The following is a 16464-nucleotide window of genomic DNA, read 5'->3' as shown; positions in this document are numbered from 1 at the left end:
GCTAGTTTCTTTATATATTAGCGACATGCTAGCCCAAAACATTAAACAGCATTCTCAGTGTGATGCAGCGTTGGTCTAATTATAAATCCAATTAGCAATTTTTGACACAATGTGTTTGACAATGCGTATCACTTCTCATTACTTTAATGCACATTATAATTGAGCAGGAAAACATTCGCTTGTGTTTGTGGAAGCTATCATTTGCAATTATTAATTAAATTAAGCATTGCAATGGAGGGATAGTTTGATTTAGCCGAAGGGAAATTGAAATAGCGCACCTCTAAAAAATAGATACACACACATAAATGTTTTTTGTAGTAATATACATTAGTATGCTTAAACAGTAGTGTGAATTGATTGTAATTACCAGAGGTGGGGAATCTTTCTCAATGTTATTTTGGAAGATGAGGAGATTATTTTCCATGTGTGAAGGGTTGTGTATCCGCAGGGTACAATGAGCAGCATCAGCAGTATTCCCAGCTGCTGCATGAAAGAAATACAAAGATTATTTTGTATTACAGTGTTCCCTTGCTACTTCGCGCTTCAGCTATCGCGGACTCAGAGCTTTGCGGATTTTTTTCAGGAAAAAATTAAATAAAAAATGTAAAGATATTAAGTTAAAATTATAAATTACATCATTTTACAAGAGGTGGAAACCAAATATTCAATAAGAATTAGTAATTGCATCAAAGAAATGGCCAAAGAAATGGTCAAAAACATGGTGAGAGTTCAGGAATGGCATTGATGACGTCATGGCGTTTACAGGCGCATCTTCACCGCCCAAAAAAAAAATGTTCACAACTCCCAATAACGATGTTTCTTACGTGCAAAAAAACTGCAGAAGATCCTCCATCCGGACTACTATGATGTTTTTGCTTGCTGGTGCTTTTGTGCACCTGTTACACTTTTCATTAAGCATTTTTGAAGGGGCACGCCTACTTCGCGGATACGCAGCTATTGCTCTAATTCCGCACATAGCAGAAGTTAGTATGCTGTCTGTTGGGTGGGAGATCTTGGTTTTTGTTCCTTATACTATTTGCAATATTTATATACAGTGTTCCCTCGCTACTTCGCGCTTCAGCTATCGCGGACTCAGAGCTTCACGGATTTTTTTGGGAAAAATTAAATAAAAAATGTAAAGATATTAAGTTAAAATGATAAATTACATCATTTTACAAGAGGTGGAAACCAAATATTCAATAAAAATTAGTAATTGCATCAAAAAAAGGCCAAAGAAATGGTCAAAAACATGGTGAGAGTTCAGGAATCGCATTGATGACATCATGGCGCATCTTCACTGCCCTAAAAAAAAAACAATGTTCACAACTCCCAATAACGATGTTTCTTAGGTGCAAAAAAGCTGCAAAAGATCCTCCATCCGGACTACTATGATGTTTTTGCTTGGTGGTGCTTTTGTGCACGTGTTATACTTTTCTTTAAGCATTTTTGAATGGGCACGCCTACTTCGGGGAAATGCAGCTATTATGGGGGGGGTCCCGGTCCCCATTAACCGCGATAAGCGAGGGAACACTGTAGTAACATTTGAAACTTGGATGAAAATCAATGTGAGAAAAAAAGGCTGAAATATGAAACAATCCCACATGAAATGATGCACATTCATGTAAGTAATACAATAGAAGCCTGTTATAATATTATTTTGTACCAAAAAAGCATAAATCTGAAAGATGAGCCCTCAAAAATATAAATAAAATAGTATGCATCTGATTTGGGTTGGTGGTGAAGAAATATTAAGTGGAATGCAATTAAAGCATATTTCCATCAATGTCATCATTTTTTAGATATGTTCAAAAATAATGATTTTTTTCTATAAAATTTCACCCAAAAATTGTCATAGACATCAATGATAAAATGCAGTTTTTAGTGCTTTTAGTGGGTACTATTTTATTTGTATTTTTAAAGCTCATCTTTCATATTTATGATTTTTAAGTGCAAAATATTATTGTATAATATTATTAATATAAATAATAATATAATAATAATTATTCATTCGGTAAATAATAATCAAATTGGTCAGTCTCTCTAGAATTGAAGATCCAAGATGGCGGCGCGTACAGCGCAGTGGCTCATCAAATTACTTACCCAAACTTTTGTTTATTAAATTAAAGGCCTTTTTCCACCCCAAAAAATTCCTTTTTTTATTTTTACACCCCAAAAAATAAACTTTACATTTTTACACCCCCAAAATATAAACTTTTTTTTATCATTAATAAAACAATCGAGCATATATATTACAAACAGACTCGTATAGTACGTTTGAATGAATGCAAGCTAGCATTTTGCTAACTAACAAACAAGCTAACCAACATAAAACTACAGTATTTTTTCTGGAATGTTGACATTTTTTGACTTTTTTTTTCTTTTAGTCGTTCTAAATCAGGATAAATATTTCCCCAGCCCTAAAAATTCAATGTTTGCGTTTTAATTTCGTATTAATTTTATCCTCATGGTCATAAATCTTTCTGCCTTGCTACTTTCGGCATGCAGCCCACCCCTTCTTCTTCTTCCTCTGCTAAATGACTCGACTCGGACGATTTGGAGCATTGATCGGTAGCCGGCGGCCGCCAGCCGTCTTCGGTTTGTCTTGGAGATAACGACAACGCTCGAAGGGAACCTTATAAGTTCTCCGTGGTGGCACTCTGGACGTTAGAGAATGATTTTAAGTAAGGAGATACAACATTAGATAACCTGGACTTGCCCCAGGAAAGCCTTGAATCAATGTGATAGATAGTGTGGAGGCTATTATGGTTATTAAAATGTTCATTTTATACGGTGGTACCTCTACTTACAAATGCTTGAATTTGGTGTAATTTCAGGTTATGAAACACTGATATGAAAGGTATTTTTCTGATATACAGTGTTCCCTCGCTACTTCGCGGTTCAGCTACCGCGGACTCAGAGCTTCGCGGATTTTTGGGGGAAAAAAAATACAAATATTACATTGAAACAACATATTTTACAGTTTTTTTTTGTTATAACATGAATTTCACTCTCTCTACCCGTATTCTATATGGTGTACTGTATACAGGGGGGTAAAAAAACATTTAAAAAATGTTTAAAAAAAAAATAAAATATTTTAAAAAAAAAAATTTAAAAAAACTTTTTTTAATTAAATCCAAATTAAGCATTTTTGAACGGGAATCCCTACTTCCCGGAAATTCACTTATCGCGGGTGGTCCCGGTCCCCATTAACCGCGATAACCGAGGGAACACTGTATATGATAGTTTGTTCCAGTTATGAAATATTAAAAAGGGATATGGAATGAACAAGGAATTGTTTTTTGTTTGGTTCGATATTGTGGCGTCATTTTAATGGCTTAATAAAAATTCTTCTTATATGTTTTTCTCTTATTATGCATATATATATAACATATTGGCCCGAATATACGACGACGCCCCTCTTTTAAAGACTCAAGTTTGAAACAAGACTTTTCGAACACTAAAATACATTTGTATACAAAGTTACATTTTTTTCAGTGTTTTTTTCCCCGTTAGTCAGTGCGAATGGCGGAGCGATCGCTAATACGAGAGGAGTATATACTACTTCTTGTTGGCAAGTGGTTGTGCGTTATCCTATTGTGAGGATATTTGTGTACATCATTTTGGGAATATTTTGAAGGGAAGACAAAAGCAAACAACCTTCGATAGATTGCATCTGAAAGTTAGGGTGGAGGCGGGGCTAATAGAGCCAACTTGCTAGAACAAGGATTGGGAACCATTTTGACGAAGAGAGCCATAAACAATTCATATTTTCAAACGTTATTCCTTGAGAGCCATACTCAGAATTTAAAAGTAAAAATACATGAAAATTTGAGCATTTATTATTCATTTCACCACTTTGAAAATAAATAAAAGTATGAATTCTTTTGAGAACATTATTTCACTGTGTATTAATCAATGTGTATCAATCAGAGTATTCATGCAGAAGTCTAATGAAGAAAAATAATGATTTAGAAAGGCAGAGAGCCATTTACACCTATCAAAAGAGCCACATATAGCTCCCGAGCCATAGGTTCCCTACCCCTGTGCTAGAAGGTATCAAAATTTCAAACTAAATTGGAAGTAAGTTTAGTGTAAGGTTATATTAAGCTTATTTTTGAGTGTCTGCATCGTAATCCAAGTTCATTTAAATATATTTATGTTATGTTACGAGCAAGTTGCCGTGCAAAAAGACCCCCTCCCCTCAGTGAAATCTGTCAAATTTTAGTACTATTAAACAGATTTTAGCGCTATTACACCACTACTTATTTGTTACTTTGTTAATAGATGGTGAATTACAACCAATAAAACATTTGTTCCAATCCAAAATCCTGTTTTTTGGTGTTTTTTCAAAGGGTTGTAACAAATTAATTCGTTTTTACTTCATTTCAATGGGAAACATTTGTTTGACTTACGAGAAAATCGACATACGAAATGTTTTTTCCATTCCATAATCCTTTTTTTTGGAACAAATTAATTAGTTTTTAGTTCATTTCTATGGGAAACGTTCATTTGAGTTACAAGTAAATCCAAGCTCAGTCCCGGAACGAATTAAGCTCATATCTCGAGGTACCACTGTATATGCTATTCTTAATTAGGGGCAAAACATCATACTAACCACTAATATTTATTGAAAAACGTCTACACATCTGGCATGTTTATTTCCCCATGATAAATTGAGAACGAGTACAAAGAGAATTATGTTATCTAATTTTGCCCATTACAAATAGCGCTTTGGGTGAACATTTAGATTAATTTTTATTCCATTTGAACTGTGGCCAATATTTCATCAACAAAAAGATTTGGGCAATCCTCAAAGGCACCCTACATTGATATTTGTGTTACGGACTTCATAAGTGGGAAGAAGACGGATTATCAATGCCGGAAGCAATTTTACTGGTGCTATCTCTTACACACTAGTGACCCGTACAGCTTTGAATATTATCAACAAAAACTGGGAGGCTTTTGTTGCTAGCTCAGTCATGTTAAATCAATCGAGGTGGCGACATTTTGCTTCCCACGGGTGACAAACACAAGCACATTTGATCCATGTACAAGAAAACATTGGACACGAGTCTTTTTAATGGTCTTTTTAAGGGATTTAGCTCAGAAAAAGTCACGACTATAAGGCGCACCGCATTATAAGGCGCACCCTCAATGAATGACATTTTTTCACATTTAAGGCGCACTGTATTATAAGGCGCACTGTATTATAAGGCGCACTGTATTATAAGGCGCACTGTATTATAAGGCGCACTGTATTATAAGGCACACTGTATTATCAGGTAAACTGTATTATAAGGTGCACTGTATTATAAGGCACACTGTCTACTTTGGAGAAAATGTAAGACTTTTAAATGCGCCTTATAGTCGTGAAAATATGGTAATTGCTATTGACTTCCAGGTATCAAGCACTCACTCACTACAGTCACCTCTAAAGCCAGCCATTGTTGATGTTTTGGGTTTTTTTGTATAAAATATTGCAGTGGGGGAGGAGCTATATGATGGAAGATGTTGTAAACTAAGATGGCATCTGCATATTTAACAGAGTTGTTTCAGTTCAGGCGTTTGTGTTTTTTTAATATCCGACTGGTGGTTTTTCATTTTTGGTTTTCTGTTTTTTCCATATATAAGTCGCACTGTATTATAAGGCGCACTGTCTATTTTGGAGAAAATTGAAGACTTTTAAGTGCACCTTATAGTGGTGAAAATACGGTAATTGCTCTTGACTTCCAGGTATGAAGTATTCACTACTTTACAGTCACCTCGGGAGCCAGCCATTGTTGATGTTTTGGATTTTTTGTATAAAATCTTGCAGTGGGGGAGGAGCTATATGATGGAAGATGTTGTAAACTAAGATGGCATCTGCATATTTAACAGAGTTGTTTCAGTTCAGGCGTTTGTGTTTTTTTAATATCCGACAGTGGTGGTTTTTCGTTTTTGGTTTTGTTTTTTTGCATATATAGGGCGCACTGTATTATAAGGCGCACTGTCTATTTTGGAGAAAATGTAAGACTTTTAAGTGTGCCTTATAGTGGTGAAAATACGGTAATTGCTATTGACTTCCAGGTATGAAGCACTCACTACTTTACAGTCACCTCTAGAGCCAGCCATTGTTGATGTTTTGGATTTTTTGTTTAAAATCTTGCAGTGGGGGAGGTGCTATATGATGGAAGATTTTGTAAACTAAAATGGCATCTGCATATTTAACAGTATTGTTTTAGTTCAGGCTTTTGTGTTTTTTTGATATCCGACAGTGGTGGTTTTTGGTTTTCTGTTTTTTCCATATATAAGGCGCACTGGATTATAAGGCGCATTGTCTATTTTGGAGAAAATTTAAGACTTTTAAGTGCGCCTTATAGTCATGAAAATACGGTACAAGCATTTTTCTTTATTTACTAATGCCAGTCTTTCCCTTTTTAAGTAACCAAAGTATGTACTATTAAGATGGATATTTTACTCTAAATCTCCTAACTGCAAATCGACTGATTCACTATGTTTTTAAATATAAACATACATGATTAAACAGCTCTTTTAAAGATGCCTTTTTGTATTTATATAGAGAAAACGGAGTGTTAAGACGAATAAAAATAGATCTATGGATGTTTTTTTTTTCAGTTCGTTGCACTGCAGTTTGTTTGCTTTACGTGATTTGTTGATTCTAGCGTCTTTATACAAGGTTGGTTTGTTATTTATGTATCCTTTGTCTCTATGAATAGTGTGTCTGCCACACTCTGCATCCCTTTAATTTTCTATACAAAGACGGTAAGCGTTTAATGTGACAGATGCAGGCATGTTTGGGCTTCAGATTGCTCAAAAACAGTTTTTGTGCTCTGAATAACATCAATAGTATGCAATATTGGATAGTTACTGTGAGCCCACACATTTTTAACATGATTACACCGTACATAACATCATATTTAAGGACTATAAGGCACAAGTAAAAATGGAATTTTCTCAAAAAATGGCAGTGCGCCCTATAATCTGGTGCGCCTTGTATGTGGATCAATTTTGGTTAATCATTGTATTAAATTCCCATCTATTTGACATATAACAACTCCTTATTGTATATTACATCATATTAAAGCATCATATTTTGTACACTATAAGTCACAAGTATAAATTACATTTTCTCAAAAGATGGCAGTGCGCCCTATAATATGGTGCGCCTTGTATATGGATCAATTTTGGTTAATCATTGTATGAAATTCCCATCTATTTGACATATAACAACTCCTAATTGTACATTACATCATCTTAAAGCACCATATTTTGTACACTATAAGTCACAAGTAAAAATTTAATTTTCTCAAAAGATGGCAGTGCGCCCTATAATCTGGTGCGCCTTGTATATGGATCAATTTTGGTTAATCATTGTATGAAATTCCCATCTATTTGACATATAACAACTAACCGTACACTACATCATATTTAAGCACCATATTTTCTGTACTATAAGGCACAAGTAAAAATTGAATTTTCTCAAAAGATGGCAGTGCGCCCTATAATCTGGTGCGCCTTGTATGTGGATCAATTTTGGTTAATCATTGTATTAAATTCCCATCTATTTGACATATAACAACTCCTAATTGTACATTACATCATATTAAAGCACCATATTTTCTGTACTATAAGGCACAAGTAAAAATTGAATTTTCTCAAAAGATGGCAGTGCGCCCTATAATATGGTGCGCCTTGTATATGGATCAATTTTGGTTAATCATTGTATGAAATTCCCATCTAGTTGAAATATAACAACTCCTAACTACTACTATTCCAGCTCCATCTAGTGGATGCATAACATAATTCCCTACTCCAGGGGTAGGGAACCTATGGCTCGGGAGCCACATGTGGCTCTTTGGATGAGTACATCTGGCTTTTTGCTAACTTATGAGCTAAAATATGGAAACCAGATACTACATCTAGAGCTACTTTAATCTTCATTTTTATTTGCATTAGACCAGGGGTAGGGAACCTAGGGCTCGGGAGCCACATATGGCTCTTTGGATGAGTGCATCTAGCTTTTTGCTAACCTGTGAGCTAAAATATGGAAATTGCTAATGACAGAATTGAGATATTACATCTAAAATTGCTTTAATGTTCATTTTTTTGCAGTAGACTATTCTGGAATGTATCATCTTATTGATTAGGAACAGCATGAGAATATTTTAAAAAATATATTAATTTTTTTGCTACTTTAAAAGTGGTGAAATTACAAAAAAAATTGATAAGGCACTCGTTTACATGTATGTATTTTGACTTTTAAATTTGTAGTATGGCTCAGAAGGGATAACATTAGAAAATATAATTTTTTGTGGCTCTCTTGGTCAAAAAAGTTCCCGACCCCTGACTACTACCACCAATACCACTAATATAATCCATTGCCACTTATATATGACTCTAATTAAAAATCCACACTGATACAGATACCATGTTGGAATGCAAAAAGATCAAATCAAATTATTTTTTCCCCTTTTCATTGGTTTTGCTTACACTGAAAAAGTTTTTAGCAAATCTGCCTCACAATTTGAACAGTATAGCCCTGAAATTGACTGCTGCAGTGTCTGTGTTTCACCAAAAAAACTGTTCCCATAAATCAGCAAGTCTATGAAAAGTATTGTAGAAAATGAGAGAATGTATAGTGGAAGTTTTTGTATATAATGTATGTTTTTGGGATGTGGATGACTTTAAAAAAAATGGTGCGTGCCCAAATTGCATTTAAGCCTCAATTTTGTCATTGTCTTCTAATTATGGAATTGATATAATATCATATTGCGATTGAAAAAGTGCATAATCGTAATAATAGTGCACTAACTATAAAACATGTGTTTACCTCCATGTGTCCAGCCATGTTTACGGAGGTGCCTCACGATGTGACTGCGCAGAGGGGTCAAGACGTGGAAATGGCCTGCTCGTTCAGGGGTGCCGGGATGCCTTCCTACTCTTTGGAAATCCAGTGGTGGTACATTCGGAATCACGTAGACTGGACGGACAGACAGCCATGGAAAACCAATGAGGTAACATCAACATAACAGCTAAAAAACATGACCTTTATGACAGTCAATTTTATGAGGGTACTCGGACGTTTGGTCGGCCGGACGTTTGGTCGGCCGGACGTTTGGTCGGCCGGACGTTTGGTCGCCCGGACGTTTGGTCGCCCGGACGTTTGGTCGCCCGGACGTTTGGTCGCCCGGACGTTTGGTCGGCCGGACGTTTGGTCGGCCGCACGTTTGACAACATGACAGTTTACTGTTAAAACTAGCTCTCAAATTTACATTCGTGAGTTTTTTTTATCTAAATATCTACTGTTGAAACCAGCTCTCAAAATTATATTCATGAGACAGTTAAATATCTAAATATCTATTGTTGAAACCAGCTCTCAAAATTATATTTACCCGGGCAACTAAACGTCCGGCCGACCAAAACGTCCGGCCGACCAAAACGTCCGGCCGACCAAAACGTCCGGCCGACCAAAACGTCCGGCCGACCAAAACGTCCGGCCGACCAAAACGTCCGGCCGACCAAAACGTCCGGCCGACCAAAACGTCCGGCCGACCAAAACGTCCGGCCGACCAAAACGTCCGGCCGACCAAAACGTCCGGCCGACCAAAACGTCCGGCCGACCAAAACGTCCGGCCGACCAAAACGTCCGGCCGACCAAAACGTCCGGCCGACCAAAACGTCCGGCCGACCAAAACGTCCGGCCGACCAAAACGTCCGGCCGACCAAAACGTCCGGCCGACCAAAACGTCCGGCCGACCAAAACGTCCGGCCGACCAAAACGTCCGGCCGACCAAAACGTCCGGCCGACCAAAACGTCCGGCCGACCAAAACGTCCGGCCGACCAAAACGTCCGGCCGACCAAAACGTCCGGCCGACCAAAACGTCCGGCCGACCAAAACGTCCGGCCGACCAAAACGTCCGGCCGACCAAAACGTCCGGCCGACCAAAACGTCCGGCCGACCAAAACGTCCGGCCGACCAAAACGTCCGGCCGACCAAAACGTCCGGCCGACCAAAACGTCCGGCCGACCAAAACGTCCGGCCGACCAAAACGTCCGGCCGACCAAAACGTCCGGCCGACCAAAACGTCCGGCCGACCAAAACGTCCGGCCGACCAAAACGTCCGGCCGACCAAAACGTCCGGCCGACCAAAACGTCCGGCCGACCAAAAGTCCGGGCGACCAAACGTCCAGCGACTTACCTTTTCTGTCAAAAACAAATTCCTTTTTTCCACTCCCAGGTGTCACCAGAGGAGGCGATACCAAAGGATGCAACAAAGATTAGCGTAAGTTCAAATCACCTGCAAAAACTATCCAATCAGAACACGCCTAATAAACAGCCACAGTAGTGACCGCTGTAAAAAATGTCCACATTTAACCAAACATTTTTCGCTTTTCTCAGGTGGTAAAAGTCGTAGGAAGCAACATCTCTCACAAGCTCCGCCTCTCCCGCGTCAAATCATCCGACGAAGGCACTTACGAATGTCGAGTCATCGATTTCAGCGACGAAGAAGGGGCACGGCACCACCGCGCTCGCGCCTACCTACAGGTAGTAGCCGAGGGCGAAGTAGCCACCGGTAACCCGTATGACAACTTCCAGGTGCTGGATGACACCAAGAGCAATTTAGGTCACGGGCACGACGTGCGCCTTTCCCCCGGCGGCGGCGATCAGCACCTCGCCGTCAAAGAGCTGAGGAAGCGAGACGTGGACAGTAACCATAGCGACAATGACTGCTCCAACGAGCCCAGCTGTGCGCTGTAATCTGATTACATTTGAAAAAAAGGAATCGAAATTGCAAAGTACAATGCGCAGAAAAGCAACACTTCCCACATAGTGCCAAATACATAATTTCATAAATGTAAAGCATGGTTTACCAGGACTTTTTATCCACTTTGGGAAAATTCAGATTCATTTTTCTTCGTGGTTTTTCACCGGGAAAAGCTAACACCCACTTTCCCCTTCAAAATATAATTTAATTTAATACTTGGCTTGAGTGGGTAGCGCATTAGCCACACAATGGGGTCAAAGGTCAGTGTGTGGCGTTTGCATGTTCTCCCCGGGCTTACGTGGGTTTTCTCCGGGTACTCCGGTTTCTTCCCACATCCCAAAAACATGCGTTTCAACACAAAATTTTCAAGTGAGCTTAAGTTTTTGTCCCAGTAATTGGGTATAACCCCCACCTGGTGCCCATACTAGTTATCTGGGCTAGGCTCCAGCACCCTCCGCGACCCTTGTAAGGAAAAAAACATAATTGTGTACTTACGCTTAATGTTTCCTGAAGGAAGAATGCTTTTGCAAGAATGCTAGCAAGCTAACATGCTAATCAAAACAGATTGAAGCATCTGTGGCAAAAAAAACACAGGAAACGTTTACATTTGTCAATGTCTATATTAACATTATAATAGTGATTTTATTCATAAATAAAAATATTCCTGATAAATATAGGGAGAAAAAAGAAGTGATATTTTGATTAGAGGCATTTCTTAGCAGAAAAAAAAACAATCTTCGTATATTCCGCCTTGTATTTTATTAGCATTAGCCATTAAGAAAGCTTCAACCCTTTCAAAATAAAAGCTCTAATCTGCTTTGTATATAATAACATTGTATATACATGATAGGACCCCCAAGTGGATGCATGTTTGTCCATTTTCTTAAAAGCCTTTTCAACTAAATATACACAATATACTTTTTTTTCGCAGGAAAATTGGTTGCTTGTTAAGCTATTGTTGTATTTTACCTTCTTTTCATGTCATTGCATTTCCGATAAGTGCTGTAGTACAGACAAATGAATGACACTTTCAGACAGCCATCTTTATACAGTGGTACCTCGACATACGAGCAATTTGACATAGGAGTAAAATTTCGGGCAAATATTTATCTTGAGATACGAGTAAAATTTGGGGCAAAATATTTATCTTGAGTTATGAGTGAAATTATGGGGTAAATATTTATCTTGAGATATGAGTAAAATTTCAGGCAAATATTTATCTTGAGCTACGAGTAAAATTTCAGGCCAATGTTTATCTTGAGATACGAGTAAAATTTTGGGCAAATGTTTATCTTGAGATACGAGTAAAATTTTGGGCAAATATTTATCTTGAGATACGAGTAAAATTTTGGGCAAATATTTATCTTGAGATAGGAGTAAAATTTCAGGCAAATATTTATCTTGAGATAGGAGTAAAATTTTGGGCAAATATTTATCTTGCGATACGAGTAAAATTTCAGGCAAATATTTATCTTGAGATACAAGTAAAATTTCAGGGAAATATTTATCTTGAGATACGAGTAGAGTTTCGGGCAAATTTTTATCTTGAGATACGAGTAAAAAATTTTTACTTTGCAATAGATGGCAAATTAGAACGAATAAAAATGTTTTTCCAGGCCAATATCCTATTTCTGGTGTTTTTTTCAGAGGTTTGGAACAAATTAATTAGTTTTTAGTTCATTTCTATGGGAAACGTGCATTTGAGTTACAAGTAAATCGACAGATTAATTTTTATTCCATTTGAACTGTTGCCGATATTTCATCAAAATTCAATTTTTCAGAGGGTTAGAACTTAATTAATGTGTGTAATTGTTTTTAGTTTATTTCAATGGGAAAAGTTCATTTGAATTACGAGAAAATCGACATACTAGCTCAGTCCCGGATCGAATTAAGCTCATATCTCGAGGTACCACTGTATTCATAGACAATCTGCCAATCATAACCGAGGTCGGCACGCGATTCTCCGCATTTTCGGGGTCGCCGCAAAACTACTTCACCCCTGCTACTTTTTGTAACCACTAACCGCTACTAATAATATTGTCACGCACATGCTTGACGGCGAGGGATGCCTCTTTGCTCCGAAGGGATCAAGCGTTACAAACTGGAATATTTGGGATGATGCGGATGAGTAAGCGCCGGGCTGCAAAAAAAAAGACCTTGCGCAAAAATTCCGCTCTATTTGAGGAAACAACAACAAATCCCTATGGAACGCGATTAAAAGTCTGAAAATTGGGGAAAGAATAAACATGTAAATTTGTCCATAGTTTGATCTCATGCTTAAGTGTGTATGGCTTTCTCAGAGAAAATAAATGATATACAAATATTGATGTTGTGGTGGTGATTTTGTTGCCAATCAGTGATAATATACTCAAAATTTAACATTAAAAAAGTGCCCTGTTTTTATGCCAATTTTGTCAGTTGGTGAGTCAAAGAGCAAAATTAGGTTTACCGTATTTTCACGACTATAAGGCGCACTTAATAGTCTTAAATTTTCTCCAAAATAGACAGTGCGCCTTATAATCCAGTGCGCCTTATATATGGAAAAAAACTGAAAACCAAAAACGAAAAAAACACTACTGTCGGATATTAAAAAAACAGAAACACCTGGACTGAAACAATACTGTAAATATGCAGATGCCATCTTAGTTTACAAAATCTTCCATCATATAGCTCCTCCCCCACTGCAGGATTTTATACAAAGTAGTGAGTGCTTCATACCTGAAAGTCAATAGCAATTACCGTATTTTCACGACTATAAGGCGCACTTAAAAGTCTTACATTTTCTCCAAAATAGACAGTATGCCTTATAATACAGTGCGCCTTATATATGAAAAAAATGTCAATCATTGAAGATGCGCCTTATAATGCGGTGCGCCTTATAGTCGTGAAAATACGGTACTACATTTGGATGGAACTTTTCACAAAATTACACTACAGGGAGGATTTTGGAAATATGTTACTTACCTAGATGTTAGTTAGCTGGGATAGGTTCCAGCACCCCTGGAAACAATTGTCACTAATGAATGTTCTTCAGCTGATTTGAAGGGAACTGCAACTGCGCATTAATAAGAATAATAATTAAAATCAATAATACATTAAAAGAATAAAACCCTAAAAACTAAAGCATTCTGAGAGAATGGAGTAACTTAAATTAGATTATATTAGATTAGATAATTTTATTCATCCTGTATTTGGGAAATTTAATTGTCATAGTAGCAAGAGGGTGAGAATACAGACACAGAAAAAGACATTTTAGACATAAATATACTTATTTATGTCTGTATTTTATAATATATTTATGTTTTTCTGTGTCTGTATTCTCACCCTGTTGCTACCGTGACAATGAAATTCCCCCAAAATAATTAAATATACATATATATATATATATATATATATATATATATATACTATAAATAAATTAATACATGAATAAGCATGTTGTAAATAACCAAATTTGATTCCTTACCATATTACATACCTTTCACGTTGTCTTTTTCTTCTCACTCTGCAAATTTAAGTCCGACAGGCAAAACTGAACTTAACAATGATGAAATAATAAATCATGGAAGAAGACAGCATATGAAATCACTACAAAAGAGTAAGCTTTGATATTTTTGAAGTAATGAACATTAACCAAAAAAATCCGTCTTGATTTTAAAGATCGAAGCATTAAAGCACATTTTTGGGATTAAAAAAAAAGTCACTTAAAATAAAATACCCAACAAGAACACAATATTCCTCCGAAAAATATTTTATTAAGAAAAAATAGCTTTTTATGACATCACACTTGATGAAAAATGTACAGGAATATCTAATACAATGTACAAAATACATTTTACACGCCTCTTTACTATCTATAAATAGACTTATCCGTGCAGTACACATTTTGGCCAGCAGGATATTTTTTTTAAATTGAATTTACACTGAATTACTACAATTTGGGATATTAAAAAGGGCCTTAGTAGTGGCATCAACCCCCAAAAAACCCAATCCCTACTTCATAATAACCCAATTTGTCCTGACGAAAGTATGTGAGTAATGCATGTAAGACAATTGGAAATAGCAATACATTAGTATATAATCACAAATCTACAAATTTACAGTAAAAATATGCTCGTGTGTTACCTGTTTTTAAACCCTGAATAGTTTGTTACTATATTTCACAATTTTAGTTGTTCATGTAAATGTTCGTAAAAAAAACTGAATGATAATTGTCTTACGCAAAATTAACGAAATTTTTGTATTCTAATCAACCAGCTCAGTAAAAATCATTTTTCGACGTTACCGTATTTTCACGACTATAAGGCGCACCGCATTATAAGGCGCACCCTTAATGATTGACATTTTTTCCATACATAAGGCGCACTGTATTATAAGGCGCACTGTCTATTTTGGAGAAAATGTAAGACTTTTAAGTGTGCCTTATTGTGGTGAAAATACGGTAATTGCTATTGACTTCCAGGCACTCACTACACAATCACCTCTAGAGCCAGCCATTGATGATGTTTAGGATTTTTTTGTATAAAATCTTGCAGTGGGGGAGGAGCTATATGATAAAGAAGATTTTGTAAACTAAGATGGCATCTGCATATTTAACAGTATTGTTTCAGTTCAGGCGTTTGTGTTTTTCTAATATCCGACAGTGGTGGTTTTTTGTTTTTCGTTTTCTGTTTTTTCCATATATAAGGCGCACTGGATTATAAGGCGCACCGTCTATTTTGAAGAAAATTTAAGACTTTTAAGTGTGCCTTATAGTCGTGAAAAGACGGTAATTGCTATTGAATTCCAGGTATGAAGTACTCACTACTTTACAGTCACCTCTAGAGCCAGCCATTGTTGATGTTTAGGATTTTTTTGTATAAAATCTTGCAGTGGGGGAGGAGCTAAATGATGGAAGATGTTGTGAACTAAGATGGCATCTGCATATTTAACAGTATTTAACAGTATTGTTTCAGTTCAGGCGTTTGTGTTTTTTTAATATCTGACAGTGGTGGTTTTTCATTTTTCTTTTTTTTCATATATAAGGCGCACTGGATTATAAGGCGCACTGTCTATTTTGGAGAAAATGTAAGACTTTTAAGTGCGCCTTACAGTCGTGAACATACGGTATTTACCATTAGCATGCACTGCGGGAGTGTCGGAAGAATGTTTGTCAGAAGCCCCTTTCCGCCTGTGTTACCACCGATGAGTAATGGTTCTTTTGTCAGCGCTGGCGGGCGGATAAATAGTGTCGGCTCACAATGAGATAAAGAGACGGTGCGCACTACATTTGCTAACATTAAGTCAGGTCGTCTAACCAGAAAAGGTGGCGTCCTTGCTTCCTCACACTGGAGGGCTTGTACATTCATTACCAAGCAATGAGCTGGGAGGCTCGGGGTTCCCCCCCTCCCCCGACTAGAGGGGTGATGCGATAATGGAGAGGGAGTGGGATAATTCATTGAAAAAGCAACATGAAAACACAGTGCTAACAGCTGTGAAATGCTTTCTTCCTGGAGGGTTAGGGTTATGGTTATCTGTAAGGGTGGAGTTTTAGCTCATTGGCTAACATTGACAGTGATAGAGGAACTAGCTCTGCTTTCAAAGTTAACTTGAGGACTCCCAGTCTTGATATTTATGTTCTATAAACACTTCGAGGGTTCTATCTCAGGTTGGAGCTTCCTGTGTGTAGTTTGCATGTTCTTCCCAGGCTTGAATGGG

The 16464-nt window shown here is 37.2% G+C and overlaps 1 protein-coding gene across 1 annotated transcript in view; it reads left to right on the top strand.

The window, feature by feature from the left end:
- The window catches only part of vstm2la (V-set and transmembrane domain containing 2 like a), a 41819-nt gene extending 30386 nt beyond the window's left edge, over positions 1-11433 (top strand). Inside the window, exons 2-4 of the mRNA XM_077730820.1 lie at positions 8845-9014; positions 10240-10284; positions 10401-11433. Of these exons, the coding sequence (XP_077586946.1) occupies positions 8845-9014; positions 10240-10284; positions 10401-10760 (575 nt within the window). The 3' untranslated portion in view covers positions 10761-11433. The remainder of the gene's footprint in view (positions 1-8844; positions 9015-10239; positions 10285-10400) is intronic.
- The last annotated feature ends 5031 nt before the right edge of the window (positions 11434-16464 follow it).

The sequence above is a fragment of the Stigmatopora nigra genome, chromosome 1, assembly GCF_051989575.1.
Source record: "Stigmatopora nigra isolate UIUO_SnigA chromosome 1, RoL_Snig_1.1, whole genome shotgun sequence".
Lineage (NCBI taxonomy): Eukaryota > Metazoa > Chordata > Actinopteri > Syngnathiformes > Syngnathidae > Stigmatopora > Stigmatopora nigra.
Note: the sequence above shows the minus strand (reverse complement) of the source record. Positions and strands in the feature narration are given on the sequence as shown.